This window comes from Pristis pectinata, chromosome 13 (assembly GCF_009764475.1).
Source record: "Pristis pectinata isolate sPriPec2 chromosome 13, sPriPec2.1.pri, whole genome shotgun sequence".
Lineage (NCBI taxonomy): Eukaryota > Metazoa > Chordata > Chondrichthyes > Rhinopristiformes > Pristidae > Pristis > Pristis pectinata.
Genome location: NC_067417.1, coordinates 21449422 through 21476552, shown reverse-complemented (window position 1 = coordinate 21476552; position 27131 = coordinate 21449422). Strand labels below are relative to the sequence as shown.

The 27131-nt window shown below is 41.9% G+C and overlaps 2 protein-coding genes across 2 annotated transcripts in view; both read right to left on the bottom strand.

Annotated features, from left to right (window-relative positions):
• Positions 1-1857, bottom strand: part of chst6 (carbohydrate sulfotransferase 6) — a 78472-nt gene extending 76615 nt beyond the window's left edge. Inside the window, exon 1 of the mRNA XM_052028511.1 lies at positions 1741-1857. The gene's annotated coding sequence lies outside the window, so the exon portion shown is untranslated. The remainder of the gene's footprint in view (positions 1-1740) is intronic.
• Positions 1761-26227, bottom strand: tmem231 (transmembrane protein 231). The gene is made up of 7 exons (XM_052028512.1): positions 26005-26227; positions 22255-22421; positions 20099-20227; positions 13130-13273; positions 4280-4361; positions 4057-4162; positions 1761-1923 (listed from the first exon to the last, which is right to left on the bottom strand). Exons 1-7 carry the CDS (start codon positions 26141-26143, stop codon positions 1761-1763), a joined length of 930 nt encoding a protein of 309 aa, XP_051884472.1. The 5' UTR covers positions 26144-26227.
• Between the last annotated feature and the right edge of the window lie 904 nt (positions 26228-27131).

Genomic DNA, 27131 nt, shown 5'->3' with positions numbered 1-27131 from the left:
TATGAAGATCAATCTTCTAGCTTGATCAAAATTCCTGCTCCTGCTGTGTCACTTCAAACAATGCTCAGCCCCTCATTCCAATTTCAATGCACTAAAGGTCTTATCATCAAATTCCACTGCAGGATCCCCTAAATTTAAACCCAAATTGTTTGGTTGTTTAAAACATCAAAAACACTTGTAACATATAAACTGGAACAATAAGGAAGAGATAGCTCACATCTCAATTTTGCAAAAGTGACATTAAAGCTCTTAAAAAGTCAATATGCAAGGGCTTACATGACTCCTTAAAACAGGAAACCCCTCTCCAACATTTCCAGAGACACAATTATGGAAGAGAAGAACAAACTGAATGGCCCATTACTCTGCTATTCAAGTAAGCAAAGGCTGTTCCTCTACCTCATCTCCGATTTTCCGCTCAGTTACCAGTGGTTTGATTATCCTACATGCTAAAAATCTATTGTTTTCAGCCTTGTACATACTCAGTTACCGAGCATCCACAACCCCTCTATGGTACAGAATTCCATAAATTTGCAATACTCTTATCCCAGTACCTGGCCCTGTTGTTTTATGCTTGTCAGCCATAGGAAACTGTCTTGGCATTTTACATAATCATTCCCACTTATTTCGTATCTTTCAGTGGGTCCCAGGCATCATTTGACACCAACTGCCACTGTCCAATTTTTTCATATCCAAAACCCATTTCCCCAACCGTACTTAACCCTTGAAATCTCTTACATACCTTAGATTCGTATGTTCTGGAGACCAACTCTAAATCCCAGAACCAACTTCCCAATATGTCTAAACATCAGCACCATATCAACGATAGCAAAATCACAGCATGCTTTTTTTGATTAGTCTTATTAAAATACAGGCAACTGTGTTAGCAACCTCAGTACCATTCTCCCTATTCACAATGCTTGAACATGCCCAGACCCTCTCAAAAGGATGTTTGAAGATGCTTAATTCCAGTCCCAATGTTCAGAGTTTCAGATTTCCATTCCCAGTGCTCTTACCCTGAGCTTGAATCCCAAACTGTCACAACACAGAACAATCTACCAACACTATCAAACTACATGACTGCCCTTCTGCACTGTGTTCTCTACCTTCCTGCAATATGGAACACTTCTGTGCATCTTTGCCTTAAAAGCTAAGATTTTATAATCAACACATACCTAAAAAAAATCATTCAAATAAAGAATTATACATACAAAATATCAATAATCTCTTCTACATTACCCAATTTTTATAATCTGAATCAATTCTGATGTCATATGAAATTACTCTCTTACCATGTAACTTATACCCAAGAGGATATCATAATTGTGGAGCATTATTGCTGAAACTAACTGCAACCATAGCAGTGCAAAAAACAAATTATTTGTCAATGTTGTTTGCCATCAATGCTCTGTGTAGGATGTGAATAATTTTCAACCATTAGTGCAATAAATAAAAAGACAGAGAAATACTCTATAGAAGGACATATTGATAATGTGTGATGAAATAAGGAGGGAGGAGGCTCGTGTGGAAATTTAGCACCAAATGTTTGATGAAGGATTGAACCCTTCCTATCGATGTAATTAACCCTTAGTTAACACAGGTGTGCATGTAACACAAGGTAAAATTTGCACACTAATTGGGTGGCAACACGTAACAGTATATCAAATTTAACGATCAAATCTTGATACAATATTTATTATTGATTGCTATTGTCTACTTGTAATGATATTTGTAACTCCTTACCCGCTGTCCTTTTCAATTGATTACGACTGGTGCTGCTTATATGGTGGTATCATTATTGTAGTTAATACATGATTTTCAAAGACAAATATCTTGATCTTTTCAAAGACCCACAAGAAGAGAAGAAGAATGCTGACATACTGGATCCAAGCAGTCTTAATCAATTCCCAGAAACCAGGTCGATAAGTAAAAAACACAATTAAGGAACAGAAACTCGCAAGAAAATACACCATACATTAGGGAAAAAGTAACCACATAAAGGTATTATGACAGATGTACTATTTGCCAATATTGATTGGAGACAAATTTACCTGGATGGTATTTTAAGCTTGATTACAAATGGTACAAAGTTCACCATAATTTTTATTAATGACCTAATGAGTCCAAGGAGCAAGTTATATGGCTGACAATAAAGCAGAAATAATTCCAAATCCACCAATAATCATAGCCATATTTAGCATGGATGCCATACACATAATTTATAATAATTAAAATTAGATTTACTTAACAATCCTGAGGAAAAGTACTGCTGCTATGTATTAACTAAAATCAGGAATATTGTCACAAAGATCCCAAAAAAGATTCCAAAAATGACTTGTTGGAAATTGCAATCTAAACAATTTTTCCTGCTGTACTTCATGTCACTGGCATGCAAAGTTTATCACATGCTTTATCAAAAGGGATGAACATGTAATGTGAATATGCCTGATTAGTTTGTTCTGATGAAGGGAATCCACGCCAGCATTAACAACTTTTCCTTCCTTACAGTTTTTGACAGATGGCCTTTTCTGATTAGTGGGAAAAGAAATGGAGCTACAGAAAACAACTGCAATTCAAGTAAAAATTACTTAAAAGGTAAGACTGTCTTCTGCCTGTAGGCGCAAAGGTAATTCATCAGATAGTTCCACTGACAATTTTGAGAATGAACTTGTTTGCACAGGTAGCGGGATACAAAAAATCTTTATGGCAATATCCTCAGGAAGGGTTGACAAGAAAAGAAGTTGACAATTTAGCTCCCGATTCCTGTTTTGTCATTCAATTATTTCTGACTGAACTGTTCTTCACCTCCTTTTATGTACATTTTGCTTGATACCCTTTCTAAAAATGTATTGCTATTAGGCTTAATCTGCAGTCCTTTAGCTTTTTAGAGACTTCTACACATGTTTCTAGTCACTACATAAGATTTGCTTGATTGCTTATTACAATACAACGGTCGTGCAAGAAAATGCTTCCAGATTTCCCTAGCAAAGAGTCCAACCTTAATTTCTAAGTGATGCTCTTCCACGGGAAACACTTTTCTGTATCTACCTTTTAAAATGCTTTTAACGCCTTAAACAAATTTAACAGATTCCCCCATAAATTCTTTACATAGAAGAGTATACAAGCTACATTTACCCTCCAAGTCCCAAAAACATTCTGGCAAACCAGTGCCTAATCTCCCTCAATATTACCAAGTCCTTTTTAAAAGTGTGGTGACTAAACTGAATGCAATGATCTGAATGGACTTTTACCAAAATGCTTTTTAACAATCCATCACCACCTCTGGCTCAGCAAACAGTTGTTACGATGAATATTGTGACAATTTCATCACCTTTTGTTTTGCCTCTCCCAAAAGAGTACATAAATACAGTGTTTGGTGGAGAGGGAGCGAGAGGGTAAGTGGGTTTTTAATAGCACAAGTCAAGCCATCATAAATGTGGAGCAGGCCTCATGAAGCAGCTGATCCTTTCTTACCTTTCACTTTTGTGTTTGTAATTTGAATGCTAATAACCCTGATAAAATAGAAACATAGAAAAGCTACAGCACAATACAGGCCCTTCGGCCCACAAAGTCGTCCTGAACATGTCCCTACGTTAGAAATTACTAGGCTTACCCATAGCCCTCTATTTTTCTAAGCTCCATGTACCTATCCAAAAGTCTCTTAAAAGACCCCATTGTATCCGCCACCACCACCGTTGCTGGCAGCCCATTCCACAAACAGACCACTGAGTAAAAAAACTTACCCCTGACATCTCCTCTGTACCTACTCCCCAGCACCTTAAGCCTGTGTCCTCTTGTGGCAACCATTTCAGCCCCGGGGAAAAAGCCTCTGACTATCCACACGATCAATGCCCCTTATCATCTTATACACCTTTATCAGGTCACCTCTCATTCTCCGTCACTCCAAGGAGAAAAGTGACATGCAATATAATTTCACAGGAAGAAAGATATTGCCATCATAATATAATGCTTTGAGTTTTAAACAGAATTCAAATTTCACTTATTTAACATCAATTTTCAGTGTTAGATAACATTACTTTGCATTTTATAGAAGGATATGTGATCATTTCCACTGGATATTTGACGACAGCCTTAATAATAAATGGCGCATCAGCAGCTCTAACTGGTGTCCACACAGAGTACTGATTGGCAAAAACAGTTGTTACTGAAACCAAGAGAGAGTTAAAAAACAAGTTAGATTCAGAGTGTAAAAATGTAATGCAAAGATGATAACTTTGTTTTAATAATTCAAAGAATAATACCATTGTAATAAGAACCTCACCATTTCTATCTTGATATGATGCAGTGATATCCGCCAGGTCGAAGGAACTTGCAAATTTGCTGTCGCCACTAACTACCGAAAGCTGTGAAGTAAAGATGACCTATTTTTAAATTTTAAATTTGTTTTTTCCATCCATATGTTTGATATTTTATGTAGCTCTATACAACTAGTCTGCAGTAATAACAATAGGTTGTTCACTGGTTCAGTCTTTCTTAGAACTCTCTATTCTTCATTACTAGTTGAGAGTTATTTACTTAAATAATTTTTATTTTAAGATTCAGCTCTTGAAACTTCTTACATTTTGATTTTGAAGTTAGGAATAAAAATATGAAGTAGAATACAAATAACCAACTTTGTTGGCACTGAAGGTTAAGTTGGAAAGTGAGCCATGAGGATACAAAGATATAGAAAGGTTAACTAAGTGGTGACAAAGTATAGAATCATAGAGGCACAGAGTACTACAGCACAGAAACAAGCCCTTCAACCCATCTAGTCCATGCCGACCTGATCTTCTGCCTAGTATCATCTACCTGCACCCCGGCCATATCCCTCCAAACCCTTCCCATCCATGCACCTATCAAACTTCTCTCAAATGCTACAATTGAACTCACATCTACCACATCTGCTGGCAGCTCGTTCCACACTTGCACCACCCTCTGAGTAAAGAAGTTTCCCCTTAGAATCCCCTGATATATTTCACCTTTCACCCTAAACCTATGTCCTCTAGTTCTAGTCTCACCCAACCTGAGGGGAAAAAGCCTGCATGCATTCACCCTATCTATACCCCACGTAATTTTGTATACCTCTATAAGATCTCCCCTCATTCTTCTGCACTCCAGGGAATAAAGTCTTAACCTATTCTGTAAAAGTAATTGGAAATGTAAGGGTTAACAATGTACAGCTGTTATTGCTTCAACCATGGCATGACTATAGGTGTGACTGCAAGATGTGCAAATACTTGAGTGAAACAAAGAAGGCATATCTTGTTTTGCTAAAGTTTGCTGTGAGCAGCTGCCCAAGTATGTGCAACTCCATATGTAGGCATCTTTAGATTAAGTATAAAAGGAGGGACACAAACATGTATATCTCTGAGTGGGGATCAGTACAGAGCTCGGGTTACACTGTTTACTCTCTCTGTATCCCTCACTCCTGCTAGCGTTAAAAAAAATAAAGCGTTTATTGTACACTCCTTAGTTCTGCTGTTGCCTACCTTATTACAGCACAGATTGATTTTCACCATTCAACCTTTCCTTATAACTCAGGTCCTCAAGTCCCAGCAACATCCTTGTAAATTTTTTCTGCACTCTTTCAGGCTTATAGATATCTTTCCTGTAGGTAGGTGACCAGAATTGCACACTATACTCTAAATTTGGCCTCAGCAATGTCTTGTACAACTTCAACATGACATCCCAACTCCTGTACTCAACACCCTGATTTATGAAGGCCAATGTACCAAAAGCTCTCTTCATGACCTTATCTATCTTGTTTTTGTGATTTTATTTTATGATTTTATTATGACACCACTTTCAAGGAACTATGGATCTGTATTCCCAGGTCCTTTTGTTCTACCACAGACCTCAAGAGCCCTGCCATTCACTGTGCAAGTCTTACCCTGGTTTGTCCTCCCAAAGTGCAACACCTCACACTTGTCTGCATTAAGTTCCATCAGCCATTTTTCAGCCCACTTTCCTAGCTGGTCAGTATCATGCTGCAAGCTTTGATAGCCTTCCTTGCTGTCTACTACACCCCCAATCTTGGTGTCATCTGCAAATTTGCTGATCCAGTTTACCACATTATCATCTGAATTACTAATACTGATGATAAACAACAATGAACTCAGCACCGATCCCTGCAGCACACCACTAGTCACAAGGCTCCAGTCAGAGAGACAACCATCTACTATCACTCTCTGGCTTCTCCCACTAAGCCAATGTTGAATCCAATTGGCTACTTCATCCTGAATGCCAAGCAACTTAACCTTCTGGACCAGCCTCTCATGCGGGACTTTGTCAAAAGCCTTGCTAAAGTGCACATAGACAATGTCCACTGCCTTTCCCTCATCAACCTTCTTGGTAACTTCCTCAAGAAATTCAAAGATTGGTTAGGCATGACCTACCATGCACAAAGCCACGTTGACTATCCCTAATCAGGCCCTATCTATCCAAATACTTACATATCCTGTCCCTTGGAATAAGATATCTTTATGAGTCACATGTACATCAAAACACACAACAGTGAAATACATATTTTTTGCATAGAATGTTCTTCCTTCCAATAATTTACCCACAACTGACGTCAGGCTCACCAGCCTATAATTTCCTGGCTTATTCTTAGAGCCTTTCTTGAACAACGGAACAACATTAGCTATCCTCCACCGCCTCACCCATGGCTAAGGACGGCTTAAATATCTCTGCCAGGGCTCCTGCAATTTCTGCACTAACCTCCCGCAAGATCAGAGGGGACTCATTGTCAGGCCCTGGGGATTTAACCACCTTAATTCGCCTCAAGACAGCCAGCACCTCTTCTTCTGTAATCTGGACTCTCTCCATGACCTCACTACTCTTTTGCCTCAGTTCCATAGTCTCTGTGTCATAGTCTCTGTAAATACGGATGCAAAAAATTCATTTAAGATCTCCCCCATCTCTTCCAGCTCCATGCATAGACTGATCTATGCTCATCTTCAAGAGGACCAATTTTGTCCCTTGCTACCCTTTTGCTCTTAATATAGCTATAGAAACCCTTGGGATTCTCTTTCACCTGGTCTGCCAGAGCAACCTCATGTCCTCTTTTTGCCCTCCTGATTTCTCTCTTAAGTGTTCTCTTGCATTCTTATACTCCTCAAGCACCTCATTTGATCCTAACTGCCTATACCTGATATGTGTCTCCTTTTGCTTAACCAGGGCCTCAATATCCCTTGATAACAAAGGTTCCTTAAACTTGGTACCCTTGCCTTTTACTCTAACAGGAACATACAGATTCTATACTCTCAATATTTCACTTTTGAAAGCCTCATACTTACAAAGTGTCTCTTTGGCGGAAAACAGCCTATCCCAATCCATGTCTGCCTGATCCCTTCTGATGCCATCAAAATTAGCCTTACTCCAAATTAGAATCTCAACCCCAGGACCAGTTCTATTCATCTCCATAATTATCTTGAAACAAATGGAATTATGATCACAAGGTCCAAAATGTTCCCCTACGCACATTTCTATCACCTGCCCTGTCCCGTTCCTTCAGAGGAGATCTCTACATATTGGGGCCTCTACGTATTGATTAAGGAAACTTTCCGGAACATATTTGACAAACTCTATCCCATCCAATCCCTTTACAATATGGGAGTCCCAGTCAATATGTGGAAAGTTAAAATCACCTACTATCACAACCTTATTTTTCTTGTTACTGTCTGCTATCTCTCTACAAATTTGTTCCTCTAAATCCCACTGACTATTGGGAGGTCTGTAATATAGTCCCATTAATGTGGTCATCCCTTTTTTCTTCCTCAGTTCTACCCATATTGCCCCTGTAGACAAGCCCTTTGTCCTCACCTACCACCCCACGAGCCTCCATATTCAACACATCATTCTCCACAACTTCCACCACCTCCAACGGGGTCCTACCACCACATCTTCCCCTCACCTCCTCTCTCTACTTTCTGAAGGGACCACTCTCTCCGTGACTCCCTTGTCCACTTGTCCCTCCCCACCGATAATCCCCCCTGGCACTTATGCCTGCAAACGCACCAAGTGCTACATCTGCCCCTACACCTCCTCCCTCATCACCATTCAGGGTCTCAGACTATCTGTCCAGGTGAGGCAGTGCTTCACCTGTGAGTCCAAGGGTGTCACTTATTGTGTCAAGTGCTCCCAGTGTAGCCTCCTGTACATCAGTGAGACCCGACACAGATTGTTCGTCGAGCACCTTTGCTCTATCCACCACAGCAGCCAGGACCTCACGGTGGCCACCCACTTCAATTCCACATCCCATTCCAATACTAACATGTCTTTCCATGTCCTCCTCTACTGCTACGTTGAGGCCAGACACTGTTGGAGGAAAAACACCTGATATTCCACCTTGGGAGTCTCCAACCTGATGGTCTCAACATTGATTTCTCTACCTTATGGTTACCCCAGCCCTTCTTTTTCTTCCCCCTCCCCACTCCTTCGTTTTCCCTTATTCCTATGGCTCCCTTACCCTGCCTTAATGACCTGCCCATCTCCTCTCCTCCTCCATCCTTTATTCCATGGTCCACTGCCCTCTCCTATCAGATTCCTTCTTCTTCAGCCCTTTGCCTTTTCTACCTATCACCTCTCAGCTTATTACATCTTCTCCCTCCCCCACCCACCCACCTTCCCCCCCTCATCTGGACTCGCCTATCACTTGAACTCACCGATCCCCTGCCTGCGTGTGCTCCTCCCCCTCCCCCCACCTTCTTATTCTGGCTTCTGCTCTCTTCCTTCCCAGTCCTGATGAAGGGTCTTGGCCTGAAATGTTGACTGTTTATTTCCCTCCATGGATGCTGACTGACCCGCTGAGTTCCTCCAGCACTTTTAGTGTATTGTTCCTAAAGGAAAATCAAAGATTTGATGCACAGGTTGTAATTTTCATTATATGCCTTTCTCACATTTGATGCATTAATGCATGAAGTAGCATAGATATGCACAGTGGCTTCCAAAAGCTAATGCACCATTCATGGAGAATGGGCAGCACGGTAGCATAGCGGTTAGCGCGACGCTATTACAGCGCCAGCAATCGGGTTTCGATTCCCGTCGCTGTCTGTAAGGAGTTTGTACATTCTCCCGTGTCTGCGTGGGTTTCCTCCGGGTGCTCCGGTTTCCTCCCATATTGCAAAGACATACGGGTAGGTTAATTTGGGTTTAAAATGGGCGGTGCGGACTCGTTGGGCCGGAAGGGCCTGTTACCACGCGGTAAATAAAATTTAAAAATAAAAAAAATAAAATTTAAATTAAAAAAATTTAAAAGTAAGTTTTCATGGCAATTATGAGGTGCGCTTCAGCGCAAGTGAAGGGGGCAGTGCCTGAATAGGTTGTAGGCTGTAGAATTGAGAATGTAGGATTGGTCCCTTTTAAGTATTACATTCATGAGTCATAACAACTCTCCCTCAGGCTCTCTAAACTTCTCCTCAACAAGCTTGCGATCCTTTCCTGTCATACCCCACACTTTAATCACCCTGCCAGACAAATGACCAATAGTCTACCAATCTTCTGGCCTCATCTACCTTCTTCAAAATACATGCACTAATCCCATTCCCAACTATTGATCCATCAGCCCTAACCCTGCTGCCCCTATTTCCCAATCTGGTGGACTGATCCCCACTCCACTAACCTGGCATATGGAGTCAGAGTCAGGTTCACTGACACAAGTCATGAAATTTGTTGTTTTGCGGCAGCAGTACAGTGTGAGATATAAAAGCTACTATAAATTACAAAAACAAATAGTGCAAAAGAGGAATAACGAGGTAGTGTTCACGGACCATTCAGAAATCTGATGGCAGAGGGGAAGAAGCTGTTCCTGAAACGTTGAGTGTGGGTCTTCAGGCTCCTGTACCTCCTCTTCCTCGACGGTAGTATTGTGAAGAGGGCATGTCCCTGATGGTGATGGTCCTTAATGACGGACGCTGCCTTCTTGAGGCACTGCCTCTTGAAGATGGCCTCTTGAAAATGGCCTCAGTGGCAGGGAGTGTTGTGCTGGTGATGGAGCTGGCTGAGTCTACAACCCTCTGCGGCCTCTTTCGATCTTGCGCATTGGAGCATCCATAGCAGGCTGTGATACAACCAGTCAGAATGCTCTCCACCATATACTTGTAGAAATTTGCAAGTCTTTGGTGACATACCATATCTCCTCAAACTCCTAATGAAGTAGAACCGCTGGTGTGCCTTCCTCGTGATTTTATCAATGTGTTCGGCCCAAGATGGATCCTCTGAGATGTTGACACTCAGGAACTTGAAGCTGTTCATCCTTTCCACTGCTGACCCCTCAATGTATACTGGTGTGTGTTCTCCTGACTTCCCCTTCCTGAAGTCCACAAACTATTGTTAAGTGTGTACAGGACGGATTCCTGTCACAGTATGTTGACAGACCGACTAGAGGGGATGCCATATTAGATCTAGTTTTAGGTAATGAACCAGGTCAGGTGACAGATCTCTCAGTGGGTGAACATTTGGGGGACAGTGACCACCGCTCCCTAACCTTTAGCATTGTCATGGACAAGGACAGGAGCACAGAGGACAGGAAGATATTTAATTGGGGAAGGGCAAATTACGAGGCTATAAGACTAGAACTTGGAAGTGTAAATTGGGATGACACTTTCAAAGGGAAATGTACTGTGGAGATGTGGTCATTGTTCAGGGTCCTCTTGCAGGATGTTAGGGATAAATTTGTCCCGGTGAGGCAGAGAAAGAATGGCAGAGTGAAGGAACCATGGGTAACAAGAGAGGTGGAACAACTAGTTAGGAGGAAGGAACTTAAGAAGGGGCTGAGGAGAGCAAGAAGGGGACATGAAAAGGCCTTGGCGAGTAGGGTTAAGGAAAATCCCAAGGCCTTTTTCACGTACGTGAAGAGCAGAAGGATGACGAGAGTAAAGGTAGGACCGATTAGAGACAAAGGTCGGAGGATGTGCCTGGAAGCTGTGGAAGTGGGTGAGGTTCTCAATGAATACTTCTCTTCAGTATTCACCAAGGAGAGGGGCCTTGATGACGCAGAGGACAGTGTTGGTAAGGTTAATGTTCAGGAGCATGTAGATATCAAGAGAGAAGATGTGTTGCTGTTAGAAAATATAAGGACAGATAATTCCCCGGGGCCTGATGGGATATTCCCCAGGCTGCTCTGAGAGGTGAGGGAGGAGATTGCTGAACCATTGGCTAGGATCTTTGAGTCCTCGTTGTCCACGGGAATGGTACCAGAGGATTGGAGGGTGGCAAATGTTGTCCCCTTATTCAAAAAAAGGTAGTAGGGATAGTCCAAGGAATTACAGACCAGTGAGCCTTACGTCTGTGGTGGGCAAGCTGTTGGACAGGATTCTTAGAGATAGGATCTATGAGCATTTAGAGAATCATGGACTGATTAGGGACAGCCAGCATGGCTTTGTGAAGGGAAGATCATGTCTCACAAGCCTGATAGAATTCTTTGAGGAGGTGACCAGGCAGGTCGACAAGGGTAGTGCAGTAGATGTGGTCTACATGGATTTTAGTAAGGCGTTTGACAAGGTTGCACATGGTAGGCTTCTTCAGAAGATCAGAGGGCATGGGATCTAGGGAGGCTTGGGCGAGTGGATTCAGAATTGGCTTGCCTGTAGAAAGCAGAGGGTTGTGGTGGAGGGGGTGCATTCAGATTGTTGGGCTGTGACTAGTGGTGTCCCACAAGGGTCGGTTCTGGGACCTCTACTTTTCATGATATTTATTAATGACTTGGATGAGGGGGTAGAAGGGTGGGTTAGCAAGTTTGCAGACGACACAAAAGTCAGAGGTGTTGTGGATAGTGTGGAGGACTGTAGGAGATTGCAGAGGGGTATTGATAGGATGCAGAGCTGGGCTGAGAAGTGGCAGATGGAGTTTAATCCGGAGAAGTGTGAGGTGGTAACACTTTGGAAGGACAAACTCCAAGGCGGAGTACAAGATTAATGGCTGGATTCTGGGTAGTGTGGAGGAGCAGAGGGATCTGGGGGTTCACATCCACGGATCACTGAAAGCTGCCTCACAGGTGGATATGGTAGTTAAGAAAGCTTATGGGATGTTAACTTTCATAAGTTAGGGGATCGAGTTTAAGAGCCGTGAGGTAATGATGCAGCTCGACAAAACTCTGGTTAGACCACACTTGGGTACTGTATCCAATTCTGGTTGCCTCATTATAGGAAGGATGTGGAAGCATTGGAAAGGGTGCAGAGGAGAGTTACCAGGATGCTGCCTGGTTTGGAGAGTATGGATTATGAAGAGAGACTAAGGGAGCTAGGGCTTTACTCATTGGAGAGGAGGAGGATGAGGGGAGACATGATAGAGGTGTACAGAATAGATAGAGTAGACAGCCAGCACCTCTTTCCCAGGGCACCGATGCTCAATACAAGAGGGTATGGCTTTAAAGTAATGGGTGGGAGGTTCAAGGGAGATATCAGAGGGAGGTTTTTCACCCAGAGAGTGGTTGGTGCATGGAATGCGCTGCCTGGGGTAGTGGTGGAGGCAGATACACTGGTCAAGTTCAAGAGGTTGTTAGATAAGCATATGGAGGAATTTAAAATAGGGTGATATGTGGGAGGAAGAGGTTAGATAGTCTTAAGCAAGGTTTAAAGGTCGGCACAACATGGTGGGCCGATGGGCCTGTATTGTGCCATATTGTTCTATGGTTCTATGATCAATTACTTGGTCTTGCTGATATTGAGTATAAGGTTGTTGTTGCGACACCACTCAACCAGCTGATCTATCTCACTCCTATACACCTCCTCATCACCATCTGAGATTCTGCCAACAACAGTGGTGTTGACGCTGAACTAGCAGTGGTGACCCTCAGTAAACTCTCCACTAACTGATACACTCTCACTCCCATCCTACTTCTCTGTGATGTCCCGACTTAACAGGCCTTGCTCCACCATGATCCAAACCCAGATACTCAACTAATTTTCTTTCTATACCCCACGACAATGAAACCTATAAGTGAAGACCATCCTTTTGTAAAGTCTGTTCATCGGTGCACAATGTTTTAGGTTTTTAGGCACTACTATATTTTGCAGTGACAAGTTATCAAACAAAACATTTATTTGCTCACCATACCCCATCTCGTTAAAGCAACTTTACTGGCAGCATACAGTCTTTTCAACCAATTTTTTGTTAAAAAGAAACTTACATTGTAGCGTGTGTCAAGTCCTCTGTGTTTAAGTGGCTCTCGTTGATGTAGCTTCAAGTCACCAATCACAGAAAGCTGAGACCCAGATACAGGAGATGAGAAGTGGACATATGCCATACTCTGCATAATGAATGTCGACATCCTCTGAAACCAACATTTCAAAAGATTTAAGCTACCATGATCTGTCATTATACTATTCAGTTATGTTGCTTTTAGGCAAAGGGAACATGTGATAGGGTGCAGACCAAGTTGTGCTGGGTCACAATGGCATTGTGCCATTTGAGACAGGTAAATGAATGCTTCTAAATTTTAGCTGATCTGTCTGGAGGAAAGCAGAGGGAAAAAGGTGAGCAAGGGCAATTAGAGAGATCAACAAAAACAGGCTTTTCATTGCAAAATATAACAGTTGCTGGAAATCTGAAAGAAAAGCGAATCTGAGTTGAAAGAGATACTCTGCAAAGTTCTGCTGTATGTTGATGAACACAAGTTTCTAAAGAAACTTTCAGGACAGAGCAGCAAGGTTTTTCTTATTGCCTCCTGGAAAGTAAAAGGTGAAAGTAAAAGGTGAAAGTAAAAGGTGAAAGTAAAAGGTGACACAAATTTGGCTCCATTTGGTGCTACTGGTGCCAATTTATTTTGAATTTTCTGTATTTATGCCCACAGGCACAATGCTTTAAAGCGCAAGCAACCCGGGTTCAAATCCGGCCACTGTCTGTAAGGAGTTTGTACGTTCTCCCCGCGTCTGTGGGGGGGTTCCTCCGGGTGCTCCAGTTTCCTCCCACATTCCAAAGATGTACGGGTTAGGAAGTTGTGGGCATGCTATGTTGGCGCCGGAAGCATGGCAACACTTGCGGGCTGTCCCCCAAAATCACTACGCAAAAGATGTATTTCACTGTGTGTTTCGATGTACATGTGACTAATAAAGATCTTATCTTATCTTATTATATTACAATTCACACCAACCACCACATTAAAAAGCACACAGATTGAAAATATGCAGAACAAAGACTGTGGAGCAAGTCAATGTGCAGTGCCAATTTAGCACCAGCGTGAGATACTGATTTGACAAACTGAACCCCAATAACGTTGCTAATGGACTGTGTTTGTTCAACTTGTTTGGAAAATACACTGTTTAGCAGTGGAAAGAACCCTCATAGCTGCTATTCAAAGGGACTATCAATTACTTCTAGATTTGCAGATGATTGATTTGAAGGAGAGTTGATTATCAAAAAGTACAAATTATGCCTGCAGATTAATTCTCTGGTGAATGGTGTTGCTTAATACTGTCCTGATTTCTAGGCTGTAGGAAAATATTTTTGCTCCCAATCATGGAAGATTTAGTGACTATTCCTCTCCAAGAACGATAGATTATACAGAACAAAGTAACCTGGAACAAAAGGGTGAGAAGGACCCTCAGCAGGAGATCCTGAACACTGCGTGATGTTAGGCAGCAGTTCTCACATGAGTATCAAAACAAGTAGAAATATTCCCCAGGCTGCTCCACGAGGCAAGGGAGGAGATTACTGAACCGTTGGCTAGGATCCTTGAGTCCTCGTTGTCCACGGGAATGGTACCGGAGGATTGGAGGGTGGCAAGTGTTGTCCCCTTATTCAAAAAAGGTAGTAGGGGTAGTCCAGGGAATTACAGACCAGTGAGCCTTACGTCTGTGGTGGGCAAGCTGTTGGGAAGGATCCTTAGAGATAGGATCTATGAGCATTTAGAGAATCATGGACTGATTAGGGACAGCCAGCATGGCTTTGTGTGTTTCGATGTACATGTGACTAATAAAGATCTTATCTTATTATATTACAATTCACACCAACCACCACATTAAAAAGCACACAGATTGAAAATATGCAGAACAAAGACTGTGGAGCAAGTCAATGTGCAGTGCCAATTTAGCACAAGCCTGATAGGATTCTTTGAGGAGATGACCAGGCAGATCGACAAGGGTAGTGTAGTAGATGTGGTCCACATGGATTTTAGTAAGGCATTTGACAAGGTTCCACATGGTAGGCTTCTTCAGAAGATCAGAGGGCATGGGATCCAGGGAGGCTTGGCCGTGTGGATTCAGAATTGGCTTGCCTGTAGAAAGCAGAGGGTTGTGGTGGAGGAAGTGCATTCAGATTGGAGGGCTGTGACCAGTGGCGTCCCACAAAGATCGGTTCTGCGACCTCTACTTTTCTTAATATTTATTAATGAGTTGGATGTGGGAGTACAAGGGTTGGTTAGAAAGTTTGCAGACAACACAAAGGTCGGTGGTGGTGTGGATAGTGTGGAGGACTGTCGAAGATTGTAGAGGTATATTGATAGGGTGCAGAGCTGGGCTGATAAGTGGCAGATGGAGTTCAATCCGGAGAAGTGTGAGGTGGTACACTTTGGAAGGACAAACTCCAAGGAGGAGTACAGGGTTAATGGCAGGATTCTGGGTTGTGTGGAGGAGCAGAGGGATCTGGGGGTTCATATCCACAGATCACGGAAAGTTGCCTCACAGGTGGATAGGGTAGTTAAGAAAGCTTAAGGGATGTCAGCTCTCATAAGTCGTGGGATCGAGTTTAAGAGCTGCGAGGTAATGATGCAGCTCTACAAAACTCTGGTGAGACCACACTTAAGAGTACTGTGTCCAGTTCTGGTCGCCTCATTATAGGAAGGATGTGGAAGCATTGGAAAGGGTGCAGAGGAGATTTACCAGGATGCTGCCTGGTTTGGAGAGTATGGATTATGAGGAGAGACTACAGGAGCTAGGGCTTTACTCTTTGGAGAGGAGGACGATGAGGGGAGACATGATAGAGGTATACAAAATACTAAGAGGAATAGGTAGACAGCCAGCATCTCTTTCCCAGGGCACCAATGCTCAATACAGGAGGGCACGGCTTTAAAGTAATGGGTGGGAGGTTCATCAGAGGGAGGTTTTTCACCCAGAGAGTGGTTGGTGCATGGAATGCACTGCCTGGGGTGGTGGAGGCGGAGGCAGGTATGTTGGTCAAGTTCAAGAGATTGTTAGATAAGCATATGGAGGAATTTAAAATAGGGAGATATGTGGGAGGAAGGAGTTAGATAGTCTTAGGCGTGGTTTAAAGGTCGGCACAACATGGTGGGCCGAAGGGCCTGTATCATACTATATTGTTAGATGGTTCTACGGAAATGCTTCAAAGACTCCAATATGGTGTCGATGGAAAAATGTCTCATATTCCAACCATAATTAATTCCAGCAGAATGTCTTGATTCAATTGTTGCAAAGGTCATTTTCTAATACCATGGATATTTGCAAACTGATATATGAAATATTTTTGATATTCAATTACTTCCAATACATGGTTGAATTTGGAAGCCACAGATCCTCTTTACTCCAAGAGTGCTGAATTCATTTCCTTCTCTCCGAGAGAAAGCAGTATGTATCAACTCATGGATTTTCCAGGTATGTGAGGAGTCTAATGATATAGGGTGCCATCGATTGCACTGAAATCAAGCCGAGGGCACTACATTGAATCTGGAGACCTTGTGCAACCACATTTAACTGGTACCTGGATGAGCACTTGAAGAACCAGAACCTGCAAGGCTATGGTCTAAAAGCAGGGAAATAAGATAAAGCTATGGTCAGTTTTAGCTAACATGAATATGATGAGCTGAATGGCTTCTTTCACATCATTAGTTTCTGAATATGCACTTTGTTCACGATCATACCGAGTGAATCATGATGATCACTGGTTGATACCCAGGTAGGATTCACAAAACTTTTGTCTCGTGACAATCCAATGAGCCCTCCATCATTTAGCTAGTTAGAAAGGTATATGGGTTGTTTTTCTTTCTTAGATAAATCATAGAGTATAAGAGCAGGGACATTACACTAAAAATTCACACAACTGTAGTTAGGCCACAGCTGAAGTACTGCATACAGTTCAGATCACATTACAGAAAATATGGTACAGAGAACAAAGACTGGAAAACATGTAGCTGTGAAGGAACACTGTACAAGCTACGGTTGTTTGGTTGTTTTCCTTGGATAAGGCAGCGGAGGGGGGACTTAAATGACATTGAAGAGCCCACGTAGAATAAATAGGAAGGGTGTAAACAACAAAATAGGAGCTATAGATTTCAAGTAAATGGCAGAAAAATTTGTGAGGAGAGGATAAACATTTTCACCTACTAAACAGTTGGGGTCTGAAACTCACTTCCCAAAATGTTGGTCCAGGCAGAAACCCTCATCAAATGTAAACATTACTTGTATGTATACATGAAGAGCTATGACTTGCAGGAAGACCTTGTGCTGGAAGCTGGGATTAAGCTAGTAGCCCTTTTTAAACTAGCATAGGTATAATGGGCTGAGTGGCTTCAATAAGTGTCACATTTTTTATGGTTTTATGACCTTTGAGCTCTTTAAATTATGGCTTCTTAAAACAGCCATCATCTAATCAATGCCTCTTTTGTTTCCGACTTCCCCCTCACCCACTTTCGTGGTGTTTGGCTGCTCCTTAGAGCTTATCATCCTCCCACCTATTTCCAAACTCAGACTCGCCTGTTTCTGCAGCAGATCCTAAAAACTGATAATGTTGATAGTTTTAAATGATAAAATGGCAGATATATTAAACATTTAGTCTATATAGAGAATGAAGGAACATTCTGGCAAAAATAAAGAATAAAATGATAAAGAAAGTGACATTACTAAGAATGACAGATCAAAAGGAACAGATAATTTTCATCCTAAGGCATTAAAAGGAAGCAACAGAGGATACTACAAATAGATCAGGTTTTTACGATTCAGGAACCTTTCCTTTAGAATTGCTTCACTACGTAAGAAAGGTGAAAGAGGAAATACAGGCATTTAATATAGCAATTAGCCAAGATCGACTGTCAGGAAATAAGTAGAGTATGTAACTAAGGATAGAGTGACTGAATGACTCAAGTTTCATCTAATCTGAGAAAGCCAGGGTTGACTTGTAGAGTATAGGTCACGCTATGAATATTGATTTTATTTTGAATAGAGACTCAAGTAATGGTCAGGGGAATGTCTGTGCTTGTTATGGATATGGACATTAAGAAAACGTTTCATAAGGTCCTTCATAAGAGACCAAAGTCAAAGCTTGTGGAATTGAAGACTACTTATTAACCTGGTTAGAGTTTGATTGAGCAACAGGAAATGCAAAGCATTGAAAACAGTCAGGTACTCCATGTCTAAATCATTTAAATTCCATGGCCATACACAGTTAAAAAAAAGGCTAATTTAACACTACCCTTAATATTTGGACAACTGGTAAACAGAGAAAATGGCCTAAAAGTTGGAGGTAATTTTTCAAAAATGAAATTAAGATGTACTGTTGCACATAGAGAATGATAGAAATTTAGAACTCTTCTGCAAATGGCAGTTAATACTAGGTTAACTTTGTCTAAGATTTCTGTTACCCAAAAGAATTAAAGAATGTGAGCATAGGCATACACATGACTGGATTTTTAAATACGGTTTGGAATGATGTTTTGGATTTAGATTTTGTAATTGTTTCAAATGATGTTATGATAATCAGCAATGGAAGGTAAAATGGAATTTATAAAGTAACATGGTCAGTAAAACTGTAGTACATAAAATTGGCCATAGCCAGCCGGCCAGAAAAGGCCTAGTGACATTGCCTTCTTCCATCCTCCTCAACATGCTCCATGCCTGTTAAAAAGGGCTGGACTAGCATGATAGCCTGATTGTGGAGCACTCAACAACATCTGCAAATTTGAATACCATCTCTGCTGTGCACTGTATGATGCCTACAGAGCATTCCAATCAGAGAAAGCATTATTTAACCATGCCAATGCACTGACCTAAACAGAATTGTCAGATAAACTTCAAACAGTTGCAGCAAGATAGGTGCAACCAGTTCTGAAGCATATTATTAGTGCTCACCAGGATGTTGTCTGGTCCCACAGCCTTTGCTGCATTCAGTGCCCTTAGCTATTTATTTCACGTGGAGTGAATGGAGTCGATTTTAGAATGGTTTCTCTGATGGCAAGCTTAGGAAAAGTCCAAGGTGCATCATTTACTCATCACCTTATAGTTGGAACTCACATTGAGAACAGTAGCGTTTTGGAGTCTCCGCTTCCAATTTGATGTTTAACCATTGGCCGTGGGACCACTTAATTTTTCAATTGTATGCCGCTTTTGTGGCTCTCAGAATGCATGCATGCATGCATGCAGTGCTGCATTGTAGCTTTACCAAAATGGTACCTCATGCTTGCAATGTGCCCTTCCATATGCCTTAATGAACCAGGGTTGGTAGGATGGTAGTGATAAAGTGAAGGATATCCAAGCCCATGAGATTGTCCTGGAATGCAGTTCTGCTGCTGCTGATGATGATCCACAGGGACTCATGACTGCTCAGTCAGATTGGTTATAGAATGACATTTTATCACACAACAAAATGGAGGATCTCTGCAGTGTAAAGGCAGGATCAAGAATTGCGCAGCAGTTACTCCTCCCAATATTGTCAATAAAGATACATCCATGAAAAGTAGACTTTGAAAAGTCGCAGCTATTAAGGATAAATTTATGATAAATGGCAGGACGTATGTCTTTCGAACTATTGATTATAATTTATATAAAGGATTTTCAAGAGCACAGACGAGTCCAACTGACAGGATGTATAAAAATAAGGACATTAGGGGTGGTATACTTAGAGAATGAGATAAATCGATGAAAGATCTTTTTCATCCAAATTGATTTGTAATCCAGGATATCCAGAACTACAACAAGTAACATTGTCTTTTCAGAAATCAAAATAAATTTATTTACCAAATGTACTATTATGTCACTAAAAATATTTTGCATCAGGAGATCTAACAATACCATTCCTAATAAAAATACATAAATATTCAGATTGGATTTAAATGGAGTGGCTTATTATCACAGAATAAGATTAAAAAAATATAAAGCACCCTCTATAAAGTGGATTTCAATGTAAGAGAAAGGGAGCTATACCAAATACTTACAAAAAGCTGGTATGAAAAAGTCAAAAGAAGTTGCACACTGTACACATGCTCTGATGATTGGAGTGGAAGCTCTAGGCGGAAGTTCAGAAGATCCATCTTCCCATCTCGGTTTTTGTCTTCCTCCAAGGCCTCAAAAAATGTCATATTAAACAACTTAAAATTCATTTTACATTTTTGAGGATGCAGAAGCAAAACAAAAAGTATACAGTAACATAGCATTATAGAACAGTACAGGAACAGGCTCTTCAGCCCACAATGTCTGCACCAAACACGATGCCAAATTAAATGGATTCTCTTCTGCCTGTACATGATCCATATCCCTCCATTCCCTGCATAATCATGTGTCTAACAGCCTCTTAAACACAACTATCACTATCCGCTTCCACCACTCTCCCCGGCAGCCTGTTCCAGGCCACTACCACTCTCTGTGTAAAATAAAACTTGTTCTGCACACCTCCTTTGAACTTTCCCCTGCTCATCTTAAATGCTCTAGTACTTGACATTTCTACCCTGGGAAAAACCTTATGTTTTATACGATATAATTTCAGTGAAAAGACTAAAACATAAACAAACGTACATGTTGCACACTGTCTGCCATTTTCATGATGGTCCTCTATTTATCTGGTACATGGGTTACACAGAGCCAACCACTTATGCACAGTGACATGTTGCATGCCACTGAAGATCACATTATTAATGACTTGTGTGTGGCCCATACCCATGAAGCCTATTTTTGCCTGACAAAGTCAACCAGGCTGCTAATGGGAACCACTAAATTTCCTTTTTAGGAGCTATATGCCCATTTTCGCTTTGTTTATATACAAACAAGCTTTTGGGAGATCAACAGGATGGATCTATCGACTGTTGTGGGGCTATGGTAAGATGAAAAACAATCAATGATTTCCCTGTTGCAACAGCTACCAATGGCTGGATGTAACTAAAGGGTTAAAAGAAGCATCTTTCTCTGTTGGGACTATTGTTTTTCCCAGGAGTTACTGAAATGCAAGATATCAATGTGGAAGCCCCAAGCATTAATCGGGTGCAGTTAAGCGGGCAGCTTTGCAAAACAATCAGGGTATGCTTCAGCCAAGCGAGACAATGGGGAGTGTTAACTTGTCCCATCAGACAAGATCCCAGGGCTTTGTTTGAGTTTGTCACAAACTTTTCTTGGCTGCACACTCATGGAGCCACTCTAGAAGATCGGAAATTTTATCTGTTCATTAACAGTGGAATTTTTCTGCACTTAATGACTGATGAGACTCTCGAAAACAACAGGAAGGTTTAGCAAGTGTGGAATCCTTTGTTATGCTCGGACCAAAGGGAGCACAAAGCCCTCCTTGACTATAAAGATGCGCCCCGCAAGAGAGTCCTTTGAAGCTTCTCCACGGGTTGGTTCGTGGCCAATGCCTGGCAACTGCCAAGCCCCTTCATGTCTTGCTGAAGCACCCCAGGGCTCCCCTTCGGCGATGAACTGAGTGGCAGAGAACGCAACGTTGCTAAGTACTGGATGCTGATAAGTATCACTGAGAACTGCATGCAGACGTGAGCTTGATTTTACCAGGGAAGTGTTAAGTAAGAGGGTTTGGGTTTTTGGTCTTATTTCTTTTAATTTGGGTTAGATTAGATTTGTGGTTAGAGCTGTAGTTTCCTTTGTGTTTAGTTGTTTTTAGTTGTGTTGTTACTCAAATTTTTCGTGAAATTGTGGTGTCTTTCATTACTGATTCTGTTGTTTAAAAGAAACCCAAAAGAACCCGAATCCTGTTTTAATACAGGGGCTACAGGCATCTTCGGTCACCTGGGAACTCTGTTCGCAGCCACATTTCTGACTTGTGAACTGTCCAGGTTAAACAGTTCACAGCAACAGAACCCTGCCGTAACCTTGGGAGGCAGGACCTGTACAGAGGTTGGTGCTGTTTCCTGCATTTCACTTGAAGTTGATGGACAATGAAGATCATGTCCATTGTTTCTCTAAATAAACAAAATCTACACATCAATTCAGGGTTGAGGTCTATGGTGGTGGCATGGGAAACACCTCTGTGGTTACCATGATTATGGGGTCTCGGAGCTCACCTGGCATGCCTTCCCTCTTCCCAGACATGGGAGATGAAGTGAATTTGCTTGGATTAATGACACAAATATCAAATCAAATGACTCACAGTCACTAATGGAATTCGAAGATGGTCCCCTTGTAGATTATTGAAATTCTCAAATGTACTCCATGCCACAAAGTCACCACTTGTGCTGGTTCCAGCGATCAATAAAACTTGGTACTGGAATCTAACATTTGGCTGCTCTTCATAGGTATTAATCTTTAACCAAAACCCTGCAGGAACAAAATCAGGTTTACTCATTGACACGTACAAATCATACACAAACTTATATCAAATTTAAAATTTTGCATATATCCATCAAACTCTAAGGTGTCCCTTAAATGCGTATCACAATATTTATTACAACTTCTACAACTGTCTCAGAAAATTATGAAGCAAAATAAAAAGTTAACTAAATAAAGCATAAAACCTGAGACATAATACCTAGAGAGGCTACCAGTGAAAAAGCAATAATTAGGCACAAAAATAAAGAATTAGCAAGCAGCCTCTGATGTACGATTAAATATAAAAAGGGAAAGCAAATTGAATCGTTCACTGAAATTTCTGAAAATACCTTTGCCATTTGCTTAATAAAAATTTGTGAAGTAACAAAGCACGGGCAACTTTATTTACAAGTCTTTTATACCAATTAATAAGTAACTTTTTCCACAGATACCAACTGTCTTTTAGAAGCCTGCATTTTACTCTTATGCCTTGTATTGTTCATGGAATCATGTAGCACAGACCACCTTGTCCATGCGAATCGCACTTGCCCACATTAGGCCCATATCACTCTACTCCTTTCTTATCCAAGTACCTGTCCAAATGCCTTTTAAACATTGTAATACTATCTGCCTCCACTACCTCCTCTAGCAGTTTGTTCCAAATATTCACGACCCTTTGTGTGGAAACACCTACTCCTCAGATCTCCTTTAAATTTCTCCTTTCTCACCCAAAGCCTATGCCCTCTAGATTTAGATTCACCTCCCCTGAGAAAAAGATTCCAACTATCTATCCTATCTGGTTTTCCTTGCAATTTTGCAAACCTCTAAGGTTACCCCTCAGCTTTCTACATCCCAGTAAGAATAAAACCAGGTTATCTAATCATACCCCTCCATTCCATGCAACATCCTGGTGGATCTCTTCTACACTATCTCTATCGCTACCAGATTCTTCCTGTAGTGTTACGACCAAAACTATACACAATACTCTCAGTGCAGTCTAATCAATATTTTGTACAACTGCAGCACAATTTCCCAACTTGTACACTCAATGTCTTGCTGGACAAAAGTAAGCATATCATGCCTTTATTACTACCCACCCATCTGTGTCACTACTTTTAGGGAACTATGAACTTGCAAACCAAGGTCTTTCTGTACCTCAACGCTCCCAAGGTCCCAGCCATTTAGTCTGTACGTCCTAACAGAACTTAACCACCCAAAGTGCATTACCTCAAATTTATCTGGATTAAATCTGCCACTGCTTTGCCCAGTTGATCTATGTCCCGTTGTAAGTTTAAACAACCTTCATTGTCTACGACTCCACCAATTTTCGTGTTGTCTTCAAACTTACTATTCATACCCCTGCATTCTCATCTGACTAATTTACATACATTACAAACAAAGGTCCCAGAACTGATCCCCGAGGTACACCACTTGCTACAGATTTCTAGTCAGAAAAACTCAGCCTTTTTCAGTCCAGCTGAGACTTTCCTCTTCATAACTTTCAGGCTCCTACTTATACACGGCAACCCAAATTTTGATCCAGTTACGAAGTATCTAAAGAATTTATTATGATAATTTCACTTTTCTTTCAACATGCATGTCTGAAAATGAACTCAAAAATAGTTTACACAAAAATGGCAACATTCAGAAGTACTATTTTGTTACTCAGGTTGGCAGCATGGTTCTGAATGAACAATTCAAATACTAAAAATAAACTTCCAATTAAACAGCATTATTGCAGCTACATTTCTGAAAAGCAAATATACAAATCAATGTGATGTTGACTATGTTACGAACCAGCAACAAAAGAAACACACTGAGTCATGTATAAGTGTTAAAAACTATTTTATTAATAACTATTTATGATAATAAAAATAAAAGTAAAAATGTTTGAATGTTAGAAGTAAAAATGTTAGATCTTAAACATTAACCCCAAAAACTAAACTCGAAGTGTGTCTGTGGCAAATTCCCAAACTCCAATTCCAGGAATAGTTCTCAAAGTTCAGTTCAGCAAGCCGTAAGGTGAAACCATCAGGTTGGAGACTCCCAAGGCGGAATATGAGGTGTTGTTCCTCCACCATGCACCTGGCCTCAACATGGCAGTAGAGGAGGCCATGAATAGACACGTCAGTGTGGGAGTGGGGCATGGAATTGAAGTGGGTGGCCACCGGGAGGTCCTGGCTGTTGCGGTGGATGGATTGAAGGTGCTGGACAAAGCGGTCATCCAATCTGCGCTAGGTCTCACCGATGTACAAGAGGCTGCACCGGAAGCACTGGATGCAATAAATGGCACCCTCAGAATCGCAGGTGAAGCACTGGTGAGGGAGGATGTGTAGGGACAGGGATAGGACTTGGGAACAGATGCGGCAGAGGTACTGGGAGAAGGGGATAGTGTCCTTACGTGTCAGGATGGGAAGAGGTGTAGTCAGTGGGTTTGTAGAAGATGTCTGTGGTTAATCTGTCTCCGGAGATGGAGACAGAGAGAACCAGAAAGGGGAGAGAGGTGGACCAAGTGAATCTGAGGGCTGGGTGGAAGTTGGAGGCAAAGTTGATGAAATTGATGAGCTTAGCATAGGTTCAGGAAGCAACCCCAATGCAGTCATCAATGTAGCGGAGAAGGAGTTGGGGGGCGTTACCAGTGTAGGCTTGGAACATGGACTGTTCCACGTAGCCAACAAAGAGGCAGGCATAGCTGGGGACTTGCCTTTCACCTGATCTCACCTATCCCTACCTGTGCGTGCTCCTCCCCCTCCCCCCACCTTATTCTGGCTTCTGCCCTCTTCCTTTCCAGTCCTGATGAAGGGTCTCAGCCCAAAACATTGACTGCTTATTTCCCTCCACAAATGCTGCCTGACCTGCTGAGTTCCTCCAGCACTTATTGTGTATTCATCTACCCTGTCCTCTTACCTCACTGCATTTTCTACCAACGTGTACAATGCCCTCTGGCTGCTCACCTTCCCCTTTGAGAATGTTCTTCAACCACTCAGAGACATCCTCGACCCTAGCACCCGGGAGGCAACATACCATTCTGAAGTTTCATTTGCAGCTACAGAATCTCTCGTCTGTCCCCGTAACCATCGAATCTCCTATCACTGCAGCTCTTCTTGACTCCACCCTCCCCCTTTGTATTCAAAGTGAATCACGGAGATCAGACAGTAATGTGGACCAAGGTAAACAGTCAGCAACTGTCTTATTAAACTGGTGCATGGTCAAAGGGGCCTACAAAGGGGCTCCATTTCTAATCCACTTCTGTAGGGTTACTGCAGCTCCGCTAATAGAACTCCACTCTCCACATTGAACTAGTTTTGATATCTTGGTCAGGATGTTTTCAGAGGAGTGAGGCAACTGCTGGGTCACAATGAAATAAGCCACGATGGTATACAATTCTGATTTAAGTCATTCTACCCACCCTCAGTACAAGCTCCAGGGATCTCAACGGCCTCCCATTGTAGTACCTCCTTTGGAGCAACAATAATAAGCATAAAAATATTCGAATCAATAATTACAACAATTTAAGATAATTATTTTCAGTTACAAAGTTCTGATATCCACCGTTGTAATTAGGCATGAGCAGAAACGGCACATCACTCACCGTGGCTCCTGTAGGCAACCAAAAGTGGAGGGATGTACGTGAGCGCCAAAACTATCAGCATAAACAGCGTTGCTTTAGTGCAAATGCTCGTCTTGTACCGGATTAGCGAGGGGTGCGAAAAGACTTCATAAATGGCCATCTTTGACCAGGGTTTTCATTGAACCGTCGATCTTCCTTTAAGATTGGTATGTCGCGGTTCCCATAGCTTCCCAGGGCAACCGATGCCGATGAGGAGCGGGAAGGCGGGGCTATTGTGATTGACAACAATAGTGACCAACGACAGGGCGCGACTCCTCCGTCTGCACGACCAATCCAATCGGAGCACGAGGAAGGGGAGAGGAGGTGTTTGGAGGCAAGTTTGTACCAGTTCGTGTACATTTGTTTTTGCTGGGTAGGACTAAAGGTTGTTGATCTGGTCCTATTGTTGAAAATAGTTATTACGTATTTTTGTGGGGAAAAAGAATTGTTTTATAAAGTTTAAATGTTGGATTAGTCAACTCTGGTACAATAAGTATACTTTTCATTAGCCAGGGTTCATAAGAAATAGGAGCAGGAGGAGGCCATCCGGCCCGTCGAGCCTGCTCCCCCATTCAATAAGATCATGGCTCATCTGGCCATGGACTCAGATCCACCTACCTGCCTTTTCCCCCATAACCCTTAATTCCCCTACTATGCCAAAATCTATCTAGGTCTTAAATATATTTAATGAGGTAGTCTCTACTGCTTCCCTGGGCAGAGAATTCCACAGATTCACTACTCTCTGGGAAAAGCAGTTTCTCCTCATCTCTGTCCTAAATCTTTTCCCTCCAAATCTTGAGGCCATGTCCCCTAGTTCTAGTCTCACCTACCAGTGGGAACAACCTTCTTGCCTCTATCTTGTCTGTCCCTTTCATAATTTTATGTTTCTATAAGATCCCCTCTCATTCTTCTGAATTCCAGGGAGAATAGGTCCAGACGACTCAATCTCTCCTCGTAGGCTAACCCCCCTCATCTCTGGAATCAACCTGGTGAATCTCCTCAGCACCGCCTCCAAAGCCAGTACATCTTTCCTCAAGCAAGGAGACCAGAACTGCACGCAGTACTCCAGGTGCGGCCTCACCAGTACCCTGTACAGTTGCCTTCTAACA

Coding starts and splice junctions, on each gene's coding strand:
- tmem231 (XM_052028512.1), bottom strand. CDS start 26,143: ATGGCCATTTATGAAGTCTTTTCGCACCCCTCGCTAATCCGGTACAAG. Junction 13,274..20,098: donor CTTTTTCATACCAGCTTTTT/GTAAGTATTTGG, acceptor TGTTGGTTTCAG/AGGATGTCGACATTCATTAT. Junction 4,163..4,279: donor ATCATATCAAGATAGAAATG/GTGAGGTTCTTA, acceptor TCTTGGTTTCAG/TAACAACTGTTTTTGCCAAT.